General features: G+C 33.1%; 4 protein-coding genes across 6 annotated transcripts; 1 reads left to right on the top strand and 3 right to left on the bottom strand.

Annotated features, from left to right (window-relative positions):
- Nucleotides 1–251: 251 nt before the first annotated feature.
- On the top strand, nt 252–2,445 carry LOC133796853 (uncharacterized). Its single transcript, XM_062234538.1, has 5 exons — nt 252–451; nt 537–597; nt 785–1,120; nt 1,445–1,785; nt 1,878–2,445. Exons 1-5 carry the CDS (start codon nt 380–382, stop codon nt 2,097–2,099), a joined length of 1,032 nt encoding a protein of 343 aa, XP_062090522.1. The 5' UTR covers nt 252–379; the 3' UTR covers nt 2,100–2,445.
- A 2,312-nt stretch (nt 2,446–4,757) lies between these two features.
- LOC133796855 (dirigent protein 20) lies at nt 4,758–5,943 on the bottom strand. Its single transcript, XM_062234540.1, has one exon. It carries the CDS (start codon nt 5,565–5,567, stop codon nt 4,968–4,970), a length of 600 nt encoding a protein of 199 aa, XP_062090524.1. The 5' UTR covers nt 5,568–5,943; the 3' UTR covers nt 4,758–4,967.
- Nucleotides 5,944–6,077: 134 nt separating this feature from the next.
- On the bottom strand, nt 6,078–8,796 carry LOC133796854 (probable hexosyltransferase MUCI70). Its single transcript, XM_062234539.1, has 6 exons — nt 8,197–8,796; nt 7,777–7,994; nt 7,446–7,622; nt 7,209–7,364; nt 6,852–7,128; nt 6,078–6,448 (listed from the first exon to the last, which is right to left on the bottom strand). Exons 1-6 carry the CDS (start codon nt 8,558–8,560, stop codon nt 6,216–6,218), a joined length of 1,425 nt encoding a protein of 474 aa, XP_062090523.1. The 5' UTR covers nt 8,561–8,796; the 3' UTR covers nt 6,078–6,215.
- A 3,283-nt stretch (nt 8,797–12,079) lies between these two features.
- Nucleotides 12,080–16,478, bottom strand: LOC133796856 (probable E3 ubiquitin-protein ligase ARI1). 3 transcript variants are annotated; one of them, XM_062234543.1, is made up of 7 exons: nt 16,339–16,478; nt 16,092–16,224; nt 15,682–15,714; nt 15,313–15,592; nt 14,529–15,009; nt 13,286–13,834; nt 12,080–12,806 (listed from the first exon to the last, which is right to left on the bottom strand). In XM_062234543.1, the coding sequence occupies exons 2-7, from the start codon at nt 16,215–16,217 to the stop codon at nt 12,701–12,703; spliced, it is 1,575 nt and encodes a 524-aa protein (XP_062090527.1). In that variant the 5' UTR covers nt 16,218–16,224; nt 16,339–16,478; the 3' UTR covers nt 12,080–12,700. The 3 variants fall into 3 exon arrangements, with proteins under 3 accessions (XP_062090527.1, XP_062090525.1, XP_062090526.1); XM_062234541.1 differs by lacking the exon at nt 16,339–16,478 and having other exon boundaries at nt 12,080–12,558; nt 12,658–12,806; nt 16,092–16,332; XM_062234542.1 differs by lacking the exon at nt 16,339–16,478 and having other exon boundaries at nt 12,080–12,569; nt 12,658–12,806; nt 16,092–16,332.
- Nucleotides 16,479–22,310: the final 5,832 nt, after the last annotated feature.

Raw genomic sequence — 22,310 nt, forward strand, 5'->3', positions numbered from 1 at the left:
ATCTCAAACACATATTAAAACTAGCTACTAAAATTATAAAAATAAAATAAAACATGATATATAAATAAAATATTACAAATATATGAGAAAAAAACTCCCATTAAACAAGAAAATATATCTCATAAAAAACTTAAGGAAAAAATACCATATTTTTTAAAGTTTTTTTCTAAGGAAAAAAAAAAAAAAAGCGTTCTTGAATAATTGTCATTATGCCCATAATAAAAAGCCCAATACCCAATAAGCATTCATTTTTTGTTTATACAATTTTCATTTCACGAGGGTGGTTTTCCTTTGCCAGGGAAGGAGCAGGTGAAGGGTTTAACGTTTGAGCTACTGAGTTAACTCTGCTTCTGCTAAAACCCTATCACACCAAAAGAAAATGGTGCTGCAATCCATTTGTCTTGGGTTTTCTGCCCCAAAAATAGGTGTCCCCTGTCATGGTGTATCAATTGTAAGTGAATTTCTCAAACATTTCATTTTATTCGCACTCTTCATTGTAAAATAAATGACTAATTTATACATTGTTAATTTCTGAGGTTTCTGGAAAAGATGTTGGTTTTAGGAACCAAAGACTTCTATACGGAACTACACCTAGATGTAAGAATTCCCTTATCCCAATCTACTTGAGAATTTATTGCATTTACACTCGTTTTGCTTACTAAGAAATTTGGTGAGAAAAGAAGCCATATGGCATATGCTACTTATTAATTTACCCACTTTCTTTTTCTAATGGAAGACATATGATTGTTAGTCTTTTGCTTTATAAATATATATTTTATGGTAGGTTCGAAGAGGTTTGAGAAAAATACGTCGATGCCAAGCTTGACAAAAAGAGGTTTTGTATGCAATGCAAAGTTGGAAAAATCTGGAAGGGAAAATTCGAGGTTGCCCGTTAGATATGAAGGGGTAGAGCCATTTCGTGGCAAATCAGGTTCGGTTTCATTTCATGGGCTGACTCACCAGTTAGTAGAGGAAGGCAAATTGGTGTCTGCACCGTTCAATGAAGGCAAGGGCTCGTTTTTATGGGTTTTGGCTCCGCTTGCTTTAATATCGTCTTTAATTCTGCCACAATTCTTGGGTGGTGCCATTGAAGCTCTCTTGAAGGAGGACACTCTCGTAGGTATTTGTTTTGCTGAGTTTTTACTTTGATAACATTTTATTTGTTTGTCGAACATCTCTATTCACAAGTGCACCAACAAGTTTTGGAATGAAAGCAAGGATATCCATGGCATTTATGATCTCATTTAATGTCTAGCAGTTGAGATGACTTTGTAATTTTCCTTACTGTAACATGGATGAATCTTTTATCAGATGTTATGCTGCCTGGTTCTATATATCACCAATGTGATTCTGGTGTTTATAGTTCATACGTTTGGAATTGTGTTTTAAGTTTTTAAATTAGACAAGATGACAACACCCGGTAATCTTTTCCATGGCATTGCAGAAATAGTGACTTCGTTGGTATTTGAAGTTGTATTCTATATTGGCGTCGCAATATTTCTTCTTGTAACCCACCACGTCCAAAAACCATATTTACAGTTCAGTCCGAAGAGGTGGGGTCTCATCACAGGCCTTAGGGGATACTTAACAACTTCTTTCTTTACAATGGGTTTCAAGGTTATGGCACCCCTGGTTGCTGTCTATGTAACCTGGCCAGTAATTGGTCTCCCAGCTTTAGTTGCGGTGCTTCCTTTTCTAGTTGGCTGTGCTGCTCAGTATGGCTTCGAACTACGCCTTGACAAGCGCGGGTCATCTTGTTGGCCACTGGTTCCCATAATTTTTGAGGTTGGTAAATAGCTTTCAGTTGAAGAGAATATTTCTTTTTTGGTTTGAATCCGAGTGCAGGGTTTGATGATATAATTGAATGTATATTGCAGGTTTATAGACTATATCAGTTGACAAGAGCCACCTTTTTCATAGAGAAGTTGTTGTTTGCCTTGAAAGATGCTCCGGTGAATTCCCCAGAAGTGATGGAAAGAACTGGTGCTTTGTTTTCTATGGTTATAACCTTCCAAGTCCTTGGTTTGGTATGCCTCTGGTCATTGATGGCTTTTCTTTTGAGGCTTTTTCCATCTAGACCTGTGGCAGAGAAGTACTGATTACTGCGTAATACTGAAAAATAGGCGTAAGATTTCTGTTGTCATTAGTTTTGCATAATGCGTACAGGTGTCTTGTCTTCAATCCGAGATTTTGGTCCGTAAATGTACGAATATATACCGTTAATATGAAGGTGCATCAAAAGTAGACTCCGCATGCTAGACTGGCGTGGTTATCTTTTTTAACTCCATCCAATTTCCACAGGCATGCTTGAATACGCAACTCCAAGTACTTTGTAGTTTTACTCTTCATTCTGTATCTTGGTAGTAATGGCTGATATATATCAAAGCATAAAAAGGTTAGATTCTGTGTGGAAAGCTTGAATGATGCAACATCATTATTTTTGTTAGGTTCGGATTTGTAAATGGTACAGGAATATACTATTATTAGTTAGTGAAGCTAAATTTGCATAGGATTTTGTTTAATTTAGTAGAAGAACCAATATCATAATGAATTTGGAAAAAAAAATATGAACAAATCTGACATTCCTAATTGACGAAAGATAAGTTTTTTATAGCATTTTTTTTGCAGTATTTTATCATGTTTACAACAAATTAGATTTAATAATTCTAGTTTGTTATTGCCTTGTATGTGTCACTAATTCTTTTCAATATGTTTGTTATCTTAATTATACTTCTTCATCTGAAAGAAATTTATATCAATTATTATTTATTTTTTATCAAGAAATAGAAATTTATATTGAACAACCAACTAATACAAACACAGGCCGGAGCAGATAACTCCCCCTCAATTACAGTCTAGAGAAAAAATGTATCATCAGTTTCTCCCTCAAATTTATATTTTTACTCCTACGGCTAAGGTTATTAACTCTAGCCTTAACCGAATTCCTAATAAGAGCATCAACATGGGCCACAGAAAAGCAGCAATTTTCCAACCAGCACTTGTTTCTGTTTTGCCAGATGATATACACTGAAGCAGCCAATGAAACTGCAACTACCCGAGACAAGTCATCTTTATTGGGCTCTTCCAACCAGCAGCACCAATTCTGGAAATTCCCAGGCCAAATAAGATTACCCAGCCAATTAGCAACCGCCTGAAGCACTTTCCTAGAAAACAAACAGTCAAAAAATAGGTGAGCATGACTCTCCATATCAAATCGGGCAACATTGAGAGATAACAGGGATATTGCAGTGTTGCAATAAATCTCTGGTAAGCAGCTTCTGGTGATAAGCCTGCCAAAGAATAAACATGTGTTTAGGCACTGAGAGTTTATACCAAATATTCTTCATTCCTGTGCTAGGGGAACCAGAAATAGATAGCAGATAAAGTTTGTTCAGCTTAATTTTCCCCTTACAAACAGCAGCATTCTTAAGCGGTTCAGACAGAAACTTGCTCACCTTAACTAGCTTTTTCCAGTACCAGCTAGTATCTTGATGCAATACATAATCCCAAATTCGGACGCCTTTTTAAATAGATGCAATTAACCCATTTGACCCACAGGCCATCCTGTTTAGAAGATATCGCCCAAACATATCTGGCAAGGTTAATCTTATTCCAGAGAACACCCTTTTTAAATCCTAAACCACCATAAGACTTAGGTCTGCAAACATGGTCCCAAGAAGCTAGATGAAATTTACTTCGAAAGCCATTGCCACCCCATAAGAAAATTCTGCACAAACAGTCAATTTCTTTGATAACTTTATGAGGAAGGAGAAATATGCTCATCCAAAAATTCCTAATCCCCAATAAAACCGACTGAATAAGCTGCACACGCCCAGCATAAGACAAGTTACGGCTGGCCCAAGAACATTGCAATAGTGGCTTGGCAATCTGATTTTGCAAAATCACCAAACAGCATAAGTGCATGCAATCAAGTTATATATTTTAAATAAAAAACAGAATCCAATAGTGCAACTAGACAATCTTTATGGTACAATCAAAAGTTCTCAAAGCTATTCTTGCTCAACAAAGAGAAAAACTAACCTCTTCAAGTGTGCTTAATGTGTACATTAAAATCTTCTATTCTTCGAGCAAATTAGAAAAGCTAGCCTTTCACATTGCAGCTGCAAAGTGCTAACTTGATGAGCATCTCAAACTACAATGCCGAAGATGCATTATGCATCGAAGTCTCCCAGGTTTATAAGTAATTACATAATCGTGCTGATATAACTGGTGCAAGTTTGCCCTGTTGATAGAACTTGCCTAGGTCATCAAGCTGCGTGCAACTGCTTCTACTCAGAAGGCACCCAAACGAATAATAATAACTCAATACGATGAAAGATACTGTGAAAAAATTAAAAATGAAAGAAACGAATACCTATAGTCAAATGCTGCACATTTCTCTCTAAATGAATAATATCAACATATTTAGGATCTATTTGAGCAATTTTCTCCAGAATCGCAAACATTATGTTTACCTGTCAAACAACAGACATAAAACACCACATGAGACCTATGTTTAGATTCGTGTACGTAGTCTAATACGCAAACATTTGATTATGGTTTTGAGAACATTAAAAAAGCTACGGGGACAAGCTTTCAATGAGTATAATGCACTCATTATAATGTTCTCAGAGTATAATTCACTTATTATTCCCATACCCACGATTAGGTAAACAACAAATAGGCCATATGACTCACAAACTAGCTTAGACTATATTTTAGAGCCCAAGTACCAAACATTTAGTTTATAAATGATATAATAATACGTCGAAGAGCACTCATGTTAATAAATATATAATTGCAATTACATCACCTGATCTCAAACGTTTTAATAATGAGAAGAAGAAGAAAAAAAGAACAACTGGAGATCATAATCCTCAATGAAGCAAAATTATAGTACGTAATAAGATATTGAAGAATAAATATTCATGAAATGAGTGGCCTGAGCAAGCTAGCTATTTTCCGGTTCATCCTGGGCCTGGAATAGTAAAACTTCTAGACTGATTAGGAAGCCTAAGCTGAAGCCTCACATGATAGGTAGTGGCATCAAGATCATCTGAAGACGACGTTGTTTTATCTCGTCCGGAAGTACTCTGAGCAAAAACAGCAAGTCCGCGCGCAAAAGCAAAAGAGCCCGTTCCACCAAGAACGGTGAGCTCCTCAACGTCTTTGTGTGCCACATGTTTGGCCTCAACACTAAGACTACCCGAGTACTCGGCCGTGTCAAAGCTAAGATACAATATGTTGAAATTCGAGTGCGCAAACTGCTCCGACGGGATTATGATGCCCTGCGCTTTTCCTACCACCCGAGACGTGTTTTCTGGCCCTTCGGTCAGTGTTCGGTGAAAGATGAAAGCTCCTGGAGCATCGGATTGTGCCACTGGTGGCTGCATGCCGATGCCACCGACTTTTGGCTGCTGGATGTACAAGGACAAGGCTAGCCAAGGCGGCTTTGTGTGGTCTTTTGATAGAGGATTGTGGGGTATTGGTGAAAACAAGGCTAAGAGAACGACTACCAATACGGCCAAGAAGACTGATGTGCAGAAAATGATCCTAGCCCACATCATGAATTTGAAAGGGAAAGATCTTTGCCGAGAGATGTTACCTGAGCTTTGGTTTTTCGTTTCTTTATTAGATTTCAAGCTAGCTTTTGGTGTTTTGGGCCACCTAATCCACTTTTGGATCTATATTCGTTTCTTTTGGAGATTATGCCATGCATGCTGTTGGGGTTGATTTACTTACTGCTCATAGCAACCACTCCACTCATCGAATCAGTACGACTGTACGAGTCGTTCATGAATACCGTGAGCCAACCACTCCCTCGTATTATTCCATATCTAACATCACTTTGACTACATATTTTTTTTAAATCTTATTGCATATGACGTTAGATTTTGAATTTGATGTCCCAATGCAATATTTTTATCTTATTGCATGTGACATTGTATTTTTAGTCGTTTAATTCCAACAGTCATTTACAACCTTCTTTTCTTTTTTTTTTTTTGCTAAGAGGCCATGTTAACTGTAGGAAATTCTTTTGTGTCTTACAAAAGGTCAATCTGAACCCCTCCCCTCTCTTAAGCAACCATGAGCAATTCCCATAATGAAAGAAACCAATGATAATTAATAATTTAACAAAACAAATAATAACTAACTCCCTCAATGTCTCTACCTTAGTTTTTATACCAGCTGAAGCACTACTGCAAAACTAAGATTCAACTAATCAAAGGCTTAGCCTTGCGCAAATGGCCCATGCTATTAACAAGATCCTTACGTGTGCAAACAGGGAATATATTTATATTCTTAAGCACTTTTAGCCGCCATAATACGTATGGGAAGCTCAGCTGATCCCGAGAAGTGAAACGCACCACCTCATTGAACCAAAGACACATAAACAGATTGGTCATCGGCGTATGCTCCCTCACAATGACGGACGCTTCAGAAAGAGCTGCACAGATCAATAACATGATTATACAGCACTGAGAAGTTCATATTGTTGGGATGCTAAGCCTTCGTATTATACACATTGCATATAAGTAACGTTTCACAAGAGAAAAACATTTTGAAAAGGTACATAGGCAAAACAATCAATCAGAAGTAAGAACAGAAAATGAATCTTGGGTGAACAAAATGAACATAATTATTCACTTTATTTCTTAAAACAAAAAAAGTGAAATAAAACGTTTTGAGAAAACAGGAGGAACTAAGTATTTCTATACAAAAATGAAAGTCACGGTGTAGAAAAGACCAAATTTACAGAAAAGCAGAAGAATTTAACATTCTCCAAAAAACCATCCTCGTAATTATATAAATAGTGCTGGCAGAGCAAGGAAAAGAAAATTAAAACATACCTTTCTTCCCCTTAAATCTCTTGTCCTCTGGGAGTCCATCCTTGCGGTATTGAGTCAATTGCACCTCTACTTCATCTGGTTTGGCCTTGTTTTTCTTGACAACAGCCTTTGCTTCATCATATACACTGCTGCGAGCTCCGTGCTCCGAAATTGCAAGCACAGAATTTGAACGCCAAAGAAGGGCTTCCAAAACTCCCAAAGGATCCCTTCTAAATTGGGACTTGGAATCCACCCATATGGAATATTTTGCATGAGGAAAAAGACGATGTCCTAACATCTGATGGCAGTAAACACCAAACATCAAAGAGGTTCAAACACAATTTTAGTTGTTTACTTTTTTGGTTTAGAAATTTATACCTTGGGGATTTTACCATTTAACCTTTGATCCGAGAAAGGAAGATTTCTAACAACAATAATGCGCCATTTCCCAATAAATCCATCCTCACCAACTTTATGTCCAGCTGATTCCTGCGTGGCTAGAGTGATTTCATCCCAAAATGCAACATAACAAACCTGCAGTAATTAAATACTCAACATGCGTAAGAAAAATTTACTCTCTTATATCTGACAAATGGTAAACACAAGAGATGATACCTTTCTAATTGATGCCTCCGACATTCCAATGGGTTGGTAAAGATCATCTCCACCGCCAAATGCACAAGTAGACACAACAGCTTTACAACTTAACATGTAATCTCGATCTTCATTAGAAATCTTAAACCCACCATTTTGGCTATAGAAACCGCAGTGTACCGCAGCTGTGACATTAACCTGCTGGTTCAAAGAAAATGGCATGCTTTAAACACACACACAAAAAAAAAAGAATAGAGAAAATTTTCCAACAAACATTGTAACTCCTTTTTAATCTTTAATTTCCATAAATTAACCAAAACCTGGTCAGTATATGAGCAACGCAGCTTATAACCTTGAAACTATTATCTCTCTGATCTAGACTTTGATTCCCTGTAAACAAATTGAACCTTGTGGCGTTTGTACTCTGTCCAGAAAATACAATGTTCCTTCCCAGAAATGGTGTATCATTCTCCGATATGTATACCAATTCGCTAACAGGACTAGTAGACTCTTTGCTCGAAGGTATATCTAGATGATCAAGTTCTTCGGGAGGTAGAAGCTTCAAGCAACCTTATATAATTCGCAAATTAGGGTCTCATACAATTGACAAAGAACTCTAAATATATAGGGAAAAAAACTAATTTGTTTTCGATTTCTCTTTATCCAAAACCAATATAACATAATACCGTGTTAACTCATCATTTAAACAAACTAATACAGAAAATATATGATGGCAAAAGAAAATAAATTCTCATTAAAAAAACCCACTTACGTTCTCTGACGCCACCAACTACCCGGGTAGTGGGATCGAGCCGATTCAAATTCCCCTCCGATTTCTTCTCCTGACTGGGTTTTTTGATCGAACTGAGTTCGGAGCCGGAGCCATTCGGCGATTTACCAGCGTGTGGTGAAAGCACAAAACTCGAGGCCTCAAATAGAAGCAACCCAGCAGCTGGGAGAAAGATCAGGAACATCCAGTTTTTCAAGAGCTTCCTAATAAGCCAGCGAGAGAGCCCATTGCTATTGTTGCGAAGCCCCAGTTTCTTGCGCTTCTTACGGAGTCGGGCTCTTGCCCGGCCGAGTTCATCTGATTCGTCGTCGGAGACAGAGATCGCAATGCTGTTGTTGTTGAACATCGAAGACGATTGGCAAACGCAGGAAAAGGATTTGTGTACGGAAAATCAAGATTCAGGCTAGGGAATTGTTGGGGTTTTCGAGGTCAAAGAAATTTTAAAAAATTAAACTAAAATCACTGCGATCGAATCATGCCGACGTAATTTTACAGCTTAGTCTTTCGACATCCAATCCAAGTCGTTTGCAATTGTATTTCTGCTTGCTTCACTTTCATAAATACGTTGTCGTTTGGTGTCCTCCGTTACAACAGGTGTTCACAGGAGTGGTCATTGGTTGGTTTGTTATGGTTCCAACATATATTAATCAATGCAATGTAAAAATTAGGATGTACAATTAAGAAAAAAAGTTTAAGTGTCCAATATTTTAAGACAATTTGTTATATTAACAGACTCAAACCAATCTTAAATTTTTTTAAATGTTTGCTATTTAATAAATTAAAAATATAATATACTACTTTCAAATTTAGACATATTATTCTAAATAAAAATTTTAAAACATTATTTATTTATATGGGGTAAATACTTATTTGGTACCATATGAGTGTATTTTATTAAAATACAAACTTAGTATCTTATATTTTCAATAATGGTCATCTGGTACCTTATAATTTGAAATAATACATATTTATTACTCTCGTACCAAATTTGATTAATAAAATTTTATCAATATGACTAAACTATTTTCAATTATATGGATTTTAAATTCAAATTTAATTACTTAATTACATATAATTGACGTCAGTTTGATTATATTGATACTGTTCAAATTTGAGTCTAACATACCAAGTATGTACAATTTCAAATTACAAAGTACCTAATCAGCATTATTAAGAACATAAGGTACCAAGTCTGTATTTCAATAAAACATAAAGTATCAAATGAGAATAGACCTTTTAATATTACATATAATATATGTATGTATAAATGAAGAAAAAAACTCTTAATTAGTTTACTCAAGATATTCGAGTTATATTAGGCGGGTTAGTATAATTCTCAAACTACCAAATATAATAATTTGGTAGTTTGAATTTTTGTCGATTTATTCGAGTTGTATTTTTTATCAGTTTTTTCAATTTTTTGGCATTTTAGTCAGATTGGGCAGTTTACAAAAGCTTTTGCACAACCCTAAGCTTCATACTTTAAGTTTGAGATTATTCTACTATCATTTAAATTCATAATGAGATTATGCGTTCTGCCTACTTAAATGTTTAATAATAATTTTTTTTAATTAATAAAAATATTTATAATTCTATAAAAAAAAATTAAAGATATTTGCGGCAAAAATACTTAAGTTCTACAAAATGTTGCACTTAAGTACCCAAATTATTTTTTTATGGCAAAAGTACACAAATTAAATTTTTACTTGCACCGTTAATACTCGTTGTTACCATCTAACGACATAGTTAACGGTAGGTATTAACGGTGCAAGTAAAAGTTAAACTTACGTATTTTTGCCACACAAAAAATTAAACTTAGGCAGTTTAGTACAAATTCACAACTAAAGTACTTTAGCCGCAAATATCATTTTTCTTATATCCAAACAATAACTAAAAAAAATCTTATTTCATCGGTTCACAATATTTATAAAACTTAAATTATATTTACATCTCATAAATTTATATATACATTTTTAATTCAATGAATATATTTTTTTATAAATATATCTTATATATTTTCTATATTAGGGCTAAAATTATACAACCATTGTTATAAAAAAATAAAATTTGACATACTAGTTATTAGAAATTAAGAATTAAAATTCTTTTAAATGACAAAATGATAAAATATAAATTTAATACAATTTTAAATAAAAATTTATGAAAATACAATTAACTTATTTTTATATGATATAATTTTTCTTAGTAATTTTTTTTATTGTTGTATTGTTCCATTGTTGAATATATATACATAGGAATACTCAAATTTAAAGAAGAAAGTAATTTTTTAATTCAATTGGGATATATATTAAGCCTAAAATTGTATAAATGAATTTAAAGATTTCAAATATATATTTTAGTCAATTTAATTTAAAATAAAATAAAAAACAAGACACATTTATATCAATTAGAGCATTTCAAATAGAGTACTAAATTTGTATTTCAATTTTATATTTTTTTTCAAAAAAAACTTCTTCAATTATATTAAAATGAATATATTCTAAAAATTATGTTTTATTTAGCACAAAGTTTATCATATATTCTATTTAAAATATTTTTAATTACTATTATTAATGATGGTCTGGTCATTGATAAGGGGCTTGGCCTTTGATGGCAACAAAGATGTTTTATTTTTCTGACTCAATCAAGTTGGTGTATGTGGTTTATCAAGGCTCAACTCTAGGTTTTTCAAAGCCATATGCTTAGCTTGTTTTCTGTCCCACGTGATGGGGATCATCTTCTCTCTTGTTGTTTCGACCGCACCGCTCTAATGCGTGTAATTGAATTACTTGATGAAATGGTCGACTTTCTTGCTTGTAATTCCTCCTTAGCCTCTTCAAGCTTCATAAATCCTTTGGCTCGTCTGAAAAAATTCTTCCATAGAGTTGCAACTTTTCCACTGAAGATTTTCACATAATGGGGTCAGGTCGTATCCCAGCAAACACCGCCAATAATTGCTACTAGTTAGCAAGGTGCTCCCATCCTTTGGGTGAGTTCGAGAAGCATAGAATTCCTCTTTTAAAGTTTGTTGATAATTAGGTCCAATAATGGATTGAAAAAGGACAGTAGTTGAGATACCATTGTTTGGTAGCTCTGGTCAGAGTTGCTGAGAACCATCTACAACGAGCTTCTGGTAAAACCTCATACAGCCCCATTGTATGGAGAGCTATATTTACACCATATAAATATACAAATACATCTCAAACTAAATACACTCATTCCATTATAAGAAAAATGTATATTTCATATATTAGGTTCAAATTTTATCAAAAGTAAAATAAAATAAAATTAGCCATCTCATTTAGAAAAACTTAAATTCAAATTTTGAATTGTTCTAAATTATATAAAAACATAAAATTTTACTATAGTTTCAAATATGAATTTATGAAAATAAATAATAAACTTACTATTATAATATATGATTTTTCTAATGTTTTTTTTTTTTTTATTTGTTGTGTTGTTGTAGATTTTTAGAGATTGGAAAAACTCAATTTAAATGAAGAAAAAAAAAATAGAATTTTACTTCTATTCAAAATGGTATATACTAACTTAGCCTAAAATTTTATAAATGGAACTAACGATTTAAAATGTTTTAAATCATTGACTTATTAAAATACATTTATGGGTGTAATTATAATTCCCTTGAAATAAACATCCACAATTTTTTATACAATCTTATTCTCTCCCTTAATATTTCTCATTAATTAAATAAGTTTTAGCTCCCTATGTCCAATAGTCCTTAGGTGAAGTTTTATAGATGCATATACTTAGATAAATAAAGTGGTACATAGACCATAAAAAGAACTTCATGTACAAGAACACTTTTGAAAGTTTATCCAATCGCACTCTCAAAAAAACCATGTCATTAGTAATATTAAATATTTTATTTTAAGTTAAATTTAAAATATACCGTACGTACACGAAGGAATATTGACAGAGGAGCTTGTCAAATTAAATCAGAAAAAGATAATCATATGTATTGTTCAATTTCTAACATAGTAATTCCTTATCAACTTAAAAAGGTTCAAAGTAATATATGATTTGGACTTCGGTAGTGGTAAAAACTAAGTAGATTGACAAAAAAAAAAGGCAAAGAGAACGGTTTTTGGAAATGTGCAAGCAAGGTCAGCTAAGATCCTTTAACGACTTTAAGAAGACACTAACTAAACTATGCCAAAGGCACCCTGAAGTTATAATCACTAACTAAACTTACGAGTGAACTCAGTTCTTGCCAATCCTCTCCAAAGGTAACGTTGAAATCGATGAGAGTGTACCAAAAAAGGGCTCCTTTAAGGCGCTTCCAAAATGATGAGCATTATTACATTGTTTCTGAGAGATTTGTTGCTGTTATTTATCTCCAAATAAAAAGAAGAGTTACTATGAAGTATATATACACATATATCTAATAATAAGCTTAGAAAACTAATTAGAATGGGCACATACCATCTCTGTGAGATTCCCTTCTGGTATGAGAGGGCATCATTTATTAACAAACAAGTTCTAAAGCTTTGTCCACGCCTGCTGACTTGTATGGAGCAATACTAAAAGTTTCCAAGAGAGAGCCCAGCAAATCATTTTCAATGCATTCGTACCTACAAGTAATCCACATATACAAGTTACAGAACCATAAGCCGTAATTAAAATCACAGTCGACATAAAATAAACTCATATATGAAAAGAAAAAGGATATACGGTCTAGACAAGGCATCCTCCATTCTTCAGCAGAAGATGATTTAAAAATAATGTCGGGGACATTTTTCAAGCCTTAAATCAATTGTTTTTTGTTATCTTTTCACACATTATAATAAATTCATTTAATGAAAAACTAAATCAGAGGAGTATGTGTGTTCATTAATCCAATTATTTCAAATGATGCAATTAAAAGGGTTTAGTATCCACTATACATTAGCAGTTTATTTTATTATTTAAAATAAAGGTTTAAAATCCATAAGCATAACTTTCCCAACAACCGATGTCAACCTACGTTCAGAAGACATACTTGTTAAGACAAAATGAAAAAGAGAAAATCTAAAAGAGAAGGATGCACTTCAGGTATCTAAGGTGAACTTACAATTTTTTGCAGATATTATCAACGATTCTCGAAAAATCGAGGATTTTAATTCTCACTTCCACAAATTTATCTGCCGAGTAGGTATCAAAAGGCTCCTCTAGAAACGAAGAAAGAATTTCAACATTTTCCTCAAGCTTCTGCTGCTGATCCTCAAACAAGTTTAGCTTTATCAGTTTCTCCTTCGCTGACAGATTACTGTTGAAACTTTCTTCACCAAACATGTAAAACGCAAACGCGTATGAATAGGCAAGAATCTGCCTTGACCTGGAGAGCCTAGAGAGACCATTAGTTAGCCAACTAAAATTTCTCTCTTTCGCATCTTTTTCTTCCATAGCTGATATCTTTTCTTGCATGGTTATCTGTAGCTTAGTTTCAAGATCTAAAGAATCTGTGTGAGCTTTATAACGATTGTGGTAGTGAATGTAACGAAATAGATCCTTCTTCGCACGCTCAGTTTTCTCTTTAGTTTCTTCTTTATATCGTCCACAACTATGGCCAGCTATAGTTGTATACGTATGGGACCTGCCAGTTGCTTCACCACAAAGCCAACTGCGAAATAGGCATAAAACAGGTAAATAAATAATAATACATTTATATGAGTGCGCCAAAAACAAATGAAGTAATTACCAATACACTATACCATAAATCCACATGAAACTTGACTTATATAAAGATGATACTTCCCATTTAAATTGATCAAGCTATAAGAGAATAATATTCATATGACATCCATTAAAATTTATATGTATGCTTCAGCTATTCGATTTAATGTTCATTTCTCAGAGATGTACGAGAAATACAAGTTAGTTAAACATAACTTGTTTTATGTTCTCATAAAAACAAAGAAAGGAGGGAAGACAGTGCATTTAGGACTAAGTCCTTGTGGAACAAATTCTTCAACATAAATAATTGATAACAACTCCATAATGTATTTTATTAAACAAAAGTTCAATAAAACATCTCACATCAAAGCGCAAACCAAGCTTGCAAAAGAGAAAGAAATTTAAAAAAAAAAAAAAAGGAAAAGGAAAAACTATATGAAATGGAAAAGGCTATACACGTCCAGGAATACTGCAAATACAGACTACAAATCAAGGTCAATTCCATGTGATACTGTTTTAAGGGCAACACACTGAAACATATTAAAATTTGTATGTGGTTCTCATGTATTTTCAGTTTTAACTCCCCAGTAACTATATTAGAAGATTGAATGCGTACAAAATATGAAGATGATAATACTCACCAAAATGGTTGTCCACAAATGCAGCTTACCAAGTTGCATCCTCCATTCTTTTCTACCAACTTGTGACATTTTGGGCAGTGCTTTGTATTAACTGTAATCCAGTTAACTGTTTCTGAATCATCCCGGCACTTCTTAGCCCATAATTCCCACATGAAACACGGACAAGGTGAGTGTGCTTCACATAAGCAATTAAAACAAAATTGTAGACCGCATGCACATTCAACCTCACATATTACATTATCTTCAATACGAATGGCATTTCCACAATGGGGAACACTTGGACACCACTTAACCTTTCTATTGTCCTCAATATATGATTCAAGAAGAAAGCGGTCAAATTTCTCTGCCAAGTTAGAATCTCTTGCATTGACTAAAGTTCTAACTTTCTCTTCATCACAAATAGCATCACACTGGTGTTCCATACATGTAATACGCCTGCTCTGTCCCTCATTTATCTTTATAATAAAGTACTCTGTCCAACCTAAGCAGAGCAAATCACCCCCACCCCCAGTAAAAAAAATTCATCATACTTGAAAGTAAGTTATAAAAGTCAATATAGACACAGAGACATTCAACCCCTTATGCTATCAAATACAGCGGAAGATATTTTCCCCATGAATTTCAGCATATAATTATTTGGTAAAGTTGTTCCGATGCCAAAAAATAAAGGGATATTAAATCATGCAAAAATATTAAAGTTGCAGGTTGTTCTTGGTCTGTGAAGAAAATTAAAAAAAAAATCAAAATAAATAGGCCGAGAGAAAACAGATCAAGTAGTACTCACAATTGTTGCAAAAATAGTGTCCACAGTCCATGGTTGTCACCTTGTCTGCAGGAACTTCTTCAATGCAAATAATGCACCTAACCATTGATAAGAAGTTTGATGAGGCAGAGTTGTCATGCTCCACTGAGGTCACACCTGCTTTACTGTACAACTCATCTTTCCCTTTCTCCACAAGAATTGTGAGCAGATTGTCAACATCCCAGCGATAGTGAATGAGTAAGGTTCGTGCGTGGTGCTCTTTCAATGACAGGACTTCCATCACATTCCTCAAATCCTCCCTCTACACGGTTCAATACCAAAGTATATCACAAAATTCTAGCGCACCGCAACAAGTACATAACAAAAAGATATATAAAGTGTTCGAATTACCTGAGCAGCCAATAGAGATTCTTTTGTAATTACCTGCAAAAGAGAAATTAAAAGAACGAATATCGTAAGCCAAAATATAAAACAAATTTCCTTAATTACAAAGACAGAATCGAGTAGGTGTAGAGTGTTGTCATGCTCTTTTGTAAAACTTCTATAAAATAAGACTAGTTGCAAAGTATCCACATTAATTTACAAGAATATGTTTCTTAACACTTGAAAAGATTTTACAATCTTAATCACCATTAAACTCTAGGCAAGCACATTAGACATTAGTGTGACGGAAAAATGTACAACTTTTCGAATAACAGCCGTAAAGTTTCACAGGAAGGAGCCTAACTCAATGTGTGATCGAATAATAGAAAGAAAAAGAAAAGATTAATGGAAACCCTATGAATCAAAACTAGTCGTACCGTAATAACGGAGTGTTTTGGTATTATAGTATCGTATTCAAGGCGCTGGAGCTCAACAGATTCATCTTGATCATCTTCGGATTCGTAATAGTAAAAATCATCGTCACCGCAGACATAATCTCCCATACTGAGCCTACCAAAAGCTCGATCAATAAGAAAATTGCTATCAATTTTCTTGGAAAAAAGAAAAGGAGAGAGAAAGAAGAAATCTTTGAGAGGAAGCAAAACCCCTCCCCAAATAAAATACCTGTAGGGAAAAAAAAGAAGACTGAGAACGAAAGACGTGATGATGAGAAATTGTAAAGCCGTATGACACTGAAGAATTACTGATCACGTTAACTGAATTTTTTTTTTTATTCCTTTCGCTTGTTTAACGCTAGCGCCGTTAGACGCTGTTATTCTCTCCATCTAGTAAACGCTTTTATATCCCTCTCTGACTTGGGAAGAAGGTAAATGCGGAGAGGAGAATTATTCTTTTTTTAATCGGATGATTAAAATTAATTTATGCGGAATGGAATAATAAATTAGGAGTCATATTCATGCTATTTAAAATATTAATGGAGAATATGTGAGTTTAAATGGCATAATTTTAGTGATAAATTCTTCTTTCCTAATATATATATATATTTTAAATTATCATAATATTATTCTTTATTCCTTTTAAAATTGTCAATGCCAAATTGACATTATTTTTAAGAGATCAATTGAATTAAAGTTTAATATATCCCAATAAAATCGTGATGAATAATTAATTTTTAAACGAGCAAAAAAAATGTCAAAACATTTTTTTTTTAATTTACACTTTTTAATATAAATAATATACTATAATACTTTATAGTATAATATTAATAATACACTTTATAGTACTTTTAAAGATAAATAATCTATAATATGAATAATACCCTTTATAGTACTTTTAAAGATAATACTTATAACTTACTATTTTTAAATTTAAATCAATATCTATATATTTAACCTAGTTACTTACAATCTCATTAATTTAGTGAGTATATGACACTTATCTCATTTATTCCTTAAATCTCTCATGTGATGATAATAAACTCTTAAAACCTAATTTCACATTCTTCCACCTCTTTTCTTTCCCGATAGCTAAAAAACGAAATATATGTGTTTATAGTTGGGTGGGTTGTCTTGATCATTCGATTGTAGTAAATTGTTAATATAGGTTGTTTAGTGACACCTTTTATATTTTTAATTAATAATTTTTAACCTTTATGTGCATTCAATCAACTTTAATATATATTGGGAAGTTACTTCTTTAGTGTATAAATTGTTAGTTTATTATTGATCTAATCGATGTGTTATTATTATACATTATTCTAATAGGTTTATATACTCGTATGGGTTTTATATACTTGTTACGAAATACCTATTTTATGCATTGAAGCTGCCACGAGTGATGGAGAAAGAATAGAATAGGTGGAATGAATCTATGTGAAAAGGTGTTTTATGTTTATTACTTATCATTACATGAGAAATTTAAGGAATAAATGAGAAGTTTCAAATGAGGTAGCTTCTATATATCATCACTAAATTAATGGCATTTGAATTTCAAATTAAAAAAGAAAAACTAGAACTAAATTAATGGGATTGTACATGACTACTTAAATGTGTAGATATTGATTTGAATTCAAAAATAATAAGTTATAAGTATTATTTTTTTTAAAAAGTGTTTTAAATATATTATTAATTATAAATATAATGATATGTATATAATAAAATATCATCTTGTATTAAAAATGAAAATTTCCATATATTAATTGTTGGGAGTATTTTCCCAAGCTCAATAACTAAGTTTGAGATATTAGGCCGGACCTAAGCCAATCTCCTCTAAGTAAGGCATAATTCTTTTTTAAAGATGACATACGACGTTCGGGATCATATTTATATAAAGTCTAAATATTTATATAAAGTAGAATTCTAAAAAATTAATGTGGCACTTTAAAGTTACTCTAAAATACTTTAAAATATTTTTTTTATTTTTTTCATATTTTTTAATTCTTCTTTTTTAAATTTATGATTATTAGTTAATAATTAAAGTACAAAAAATTAAAATATCTAATTATAAAAATCTATATCTATATATTATATTATAAAAATCTATATAAAAGAGTCTCGAATAGTTGATGTGATACTCTAAAATTGCTCAAAAATAATATTTTTATTTTATCTTTTTTCACATTTTTTAATTCTTCTTTTTCAAATTTATGATTATTAGTTAATAATTAAAAGAAAAAAATCTAAAATATCTAATTATATTTAATTTAAAAAACTATGACAAATTTTATTGACTAAAAGAAAAAAATATCTAAAATATCTCATTATAAAAATCAATATCTATATATTATATTATAAAAAATACATAATTAATTTCCACAACCATTGTCTTAGTTTGGAAAAGAAGGTTAGATAATATCTAAAATTTATTGTACCTACAATCAATTATGTTAACAGTTGATAATTAATTTTTTCTATTAATGATAATTTTTATTAATTCAATTACAATGGTAGAATTTATTATATAAGAGTATTATTACTTTGCTTTACTTTGCTATATATGGAAGCATGTTCATGGGAGAGGCCATTGCCTTTATTCACTGCCGCTACCGCTATAACGGTACAATTGAGTTTTCTTTCACTAGAATTCATAACCTTATTAATTCAATTACAGTGTTCTTTACCCTCTTTAATCTTAATTCACTTTGAATTTCACTAAGCAATCTCACTTGGTCAAAAACACATATTAGTTTCAACAACCATTGTCTTGGTTTGGAAAAGAAGGTTAAATAATATCTAAAATTTATTGGAGGTTATAAGTGTCATCGAGAGTTAATGATGACATAATTTCTTATTACTATTTAATAATTAGACAAACATAGCATTAATTGACTTTAAAAAAATGTGATTAAAACTCTTTAAAAATATTTAATATTTTATTAAGGAAATTAGCCATAAAATTCAGTAAGTAATCTAAAAAGTTGCACATAAATCATTAAGTAATTTTTTTTACAGCAAAAATCAGTAAGTAGTTTAAAATATTGCACTTAAGTCACCAACTATTTTTTTTTTTTTGTGGCAAAAGTCTTTTAAGTAGTTTGAAATGTTGAACTTAAGTGACTAAGTAATTTTTTTATTGCAAAAGTCATATTTTACACTAATTTTGTTTAAATCTTAATTAATTAATAAAAATCTAAAAAATACATTTCCAACTTTGAAAAATTATTATAAACCTATTTTAAAAATAACAAAAATTAAAAATTTCTAACATGAAAAAGTTATTTAGTTTTACTTAAACTAAGTTTTAATTCAGTTTAAGTTATGTAAACTAAGTTTTAATTCAATTTAAGGTGTATAATTTTCTAAAACTTAGTTTAAGTAAAACTAAATAATTTTTTTTATGTTAGGAATTTTAAATTATTTTTTATTTTTAAAACTTCATATAATTCAAGGACTTAAGACAATTCCTCAACCATAGGACAACATATAATTCAAGGATTTAAGGCAATTCCTCAACCTTGGGAACCAAGTGTCATTCCCCAATATTGTCACTCTAGTGACAGACTCCCATGGAGTCCATTAGGGGCTCCATCCCCACTCAAAAATATTTTAATTACTTTTTTAATGATTTTTTTTAAAAATATATTAATTATGTTACTAAAAATAACATTATAAAATACAATTTTTTTATATACATATTAATATATGTGTTGACGCAGTTTTTCGTCAACTAAAATAAGATGAACAATTAAGTAAGAAAGATTGTTCAAGAAAAATAAAGATGAACATTATTTTTTATGTAGTTCAATAGTTAAATCTACCTAGCCACGTGTCACTTTTATTAATTAAAGCCAAAAGATAATTTAAGTTCAGATACTTCTCCCCATGATTTTAGGGGAAGTTATTCAAATATTATCATTTGAATTTAAAATATAAATAAGTCAGTTAACTAATAAATATCTAAACCAATTTCTAAAAAATAAGAATCGCTCATTTGAATACGGTTTTCTGACATTCTAAAACATGCTTTCGAGCTGGTTTGTATATTCTTTGAGTTGAGATACCCTTTGTCTGAGCTTAACGTAGCGATTAAGTCTTCAAGCCTGTAACGCCCTACTACCTTAGAGCCGTTACTAAGTGGATTTAAAATGTGCAATCAACTCGCTAAACGAGGTTTTTAGAACAAAAGTATGATTAAACAAAAAGACAAGGCTGTAATCTTTAAAAGTACTTCATTTCACTAAAAGTTCCAGTAGTTTAACATTTGGGATCCCAAAACGAGGTTTATAAAATATTTACAACTCAAAACAAGTTTATAAGTAATTAACCATCAAAACTAGGGTTTGTACAGCCATTTCTCAAAAATATCCCAAACCAAAGCAGTCGGACAGGCCAAACATGTATGCGCCGCTCCCACTCTCTCCGTACTCATGACTGGTTGATTTTCTCTTTGCCCTTACCTGCAACACAGAGCACCTGTGAGCCGAAGCCCAGCAAGAAAACTCATACAGCACAAAACATATGCATATCACACAATCATTATAGCAGATAACTCATATTTAATCAGACAGTCCATAAGATTTAAACACATACACGGCCCTGTCGTCCCAGACGCGTTACCAAAGCCTATGATCTCGGTCTACACCATAAGAATATCCCATGTATCCATTGGGGTCTCACCCTAACCACGAGCACTCCATGTGCTAAGTGGTATTCCCGGCCCCACTGTCGTTCTAGGCCCCTTTGCCGTTCACCCTGCTATTACCACGTTTAGCATTCTCAAATAACAATCAAATATATAATCATTCATTTAATGCTACATCCTAGCAATAATACAATCTAGGGTCGTGCCCTGCAACAAAACTATGGGTCCAAGCCCTGCTCTACGGGTGCTACAGTTTTCTTACCCGTATCCCGAGCTTTCCGATGCACCAAGGCCGCGAGCACGGTCCTCTAACCCGAGCCTCTCCAGAGACCTAGTCACAACACATATAAAACACCCTTTAATGCTAACCAATCCAAAACCACTTCCCGGGGCCAATCCCACACTCTCGGAATCCCCAAATTCCTAAAACAATACATCGGAAACATCCCCCGAACCCCCGGAGCAAAAGCTCAAAATTGCAAAATTCCATGTTCTGAAAATGGCCTAACGCCGCAGTGCTGCCCTAGAGGGCCGCGGCGCCCAGCAAGTCAGACAACCATCCCCTGTCCTGAAGCAGCCTCGCGCTGCGGCGCCCAAGAGCAGAGCCGCGGCGCTCCTTCGCGAACCCAGAAATCTAGGTTTTTCCTCTGCGTTTTCCCCGAGCCAGAACACTCCAAATCATCCCAAACAAGTACCTAAGCCCTAACACCAATTCAAAACCCCAAATAAACCCTTAACAACCTATAAACATCATAAACAAACTCAATCACACAATCACACCCAAAAATCCACTCTTGGGTTTCAAATTTCAGAAACCTAAACCATGGCTTCTAAGACTTAAACCATAGCTTGAAAAATATGAACCTTGCTTCTAAAATTGTTGAGTCTAGTTTTTATTATGTTTTGGTGATGTTTTTAGTGGTCTTTTATTTTGTTTTTCCTTGTTTTAGCGCGGGTTTATGCTTTGTTTGGTTATTTTTATGAATATCAGGAAGAATTGAGCATGTGGAAGAAAATGCCAAAGAAAGGGAAGAAATAACCGAGTTTTCCATCATATTTTGATCAAGAATGGTTCTCAACACAATTTGAAAGTGTTGGTGAAATTTTGGGATGAAAACTTGAAGAAATGAGATTTCCCTTAAGAGCCACGGCATGAGCAAAAGGGAGCCGCGGCTAGGTGGGAAACAGAAGCATTGTTTTTCAAGAAGTCTTCGGGCCGTGGCATGGCTAGATAGAGCCGCGGCATAGATGGGACCTCCTGCCCAGAATTCGTCGATGCGGGCCACGGCATGGATTCAGAGAGCCGCGGCATGAAAAGGACCTCCTGCCCATAAATTTTTATACGGGCCACGGCATAGTGCATGTAGAGCCGCGGCCCGCTTCTTTAATTTTTGAAATCCTAGGTTTTAAGATTGCGAAAAGGAGAGAAATAGGGACGTACGGACGAAGGGAGGAGTTCTGGTTTTGAAGGCTCAAGCTTAGAGTATTTTTACATGTTTTTCTTCCTGATGTTATCTTTAATTTCTGTTGTGATTAGCACTATTACTATGAACTAA

This window comes from Humulus lupulus, chromosome 8 (genome assembly GCF_963169125.1).
Source record: "Humulus lupulus chromosome 8, drHumLupu1.1, whole genome shotgun sequence".
NCBI lineage: Eukaryota > Viridiplantae > Streptophyta > Magnoliopsida > Rosales > Cannabaceae > Humulus > Humulus lupulus.

Excerpts from the sequence above, each read along its gene's own strand:
- LOC133796853 (XM_062234538.1), top strand. The coding sequence starts at position 380 with ATGGTGCTGCAATCCATTTGTCTTGGGTTTTCTGCCCCAAAAATAGGT. Across the intron at positions 452-536 it reads CCTGTCATGGTGTATCAATT|GTTTCTGGAAAAGATGTTGG; the intron begins GTAAGTGAATTT and ends TTAATTTCTGAG. Across the intron at positions 598-784 it reads ATACGGAACTACACCTAGAT|GTTCGAAGAGGTTTGAGAAA; the intron begins GTAAGAATTCCC and ends ATTTTATGGTAG.
- LOC133796854 (XM_062234539.1), bottom strand. The coding sequence starts at position 8,560 with ATGTTCAACAACAACAGCATTGCGATCTCTGTCTCCGACGACGAATCA. Across the intron at positions 7,995-8,196 it reads AGTTGGTGGCGTCAGAGAAC|GTTGCTTGAAGCTTCTACCT; the intron begins GTAAGTGGGTTT and ends GAATTATATAAG. Across the intron at positions 7,623-7,776 it reads AGAGAGATAATAGTTTCAAG|GTTAATGTCACAGCTGCGGT; the intron begins GTTATAAGCTGC and ends TTGAACCAGCAG.
- LOC133796856 (XM_062234543.1), bottom strand. The coding sequence starts at position 16,217 with ATGGGAGATTATGTCTGCGGTGACGATGATTTTTACTATTACGAATCC. Across the intron at positions 13,835-14,528 it reads ATTTGTGGACAACCATTTTG|TTGGCTTTGTGGTGAAGCAA; the intron begins GTGAGTATTATC and ends CCTATTTCGCAG. Across the intron at positions 12,807-13,285 it reads GATAATATCTGCAAAAAATT|GTACGAATGCATTGAAAATG; the intron begins GTAAGTTCACCT and ends GATTACTTGTAG.
- LOC133796855 (XM_062234540.1), bottom strand. The coding sequence starts at position 5,567 with ATGATGTGGGCTAGGATCATTTTCTGCACATCAGTCTTCTTGGCCGTA.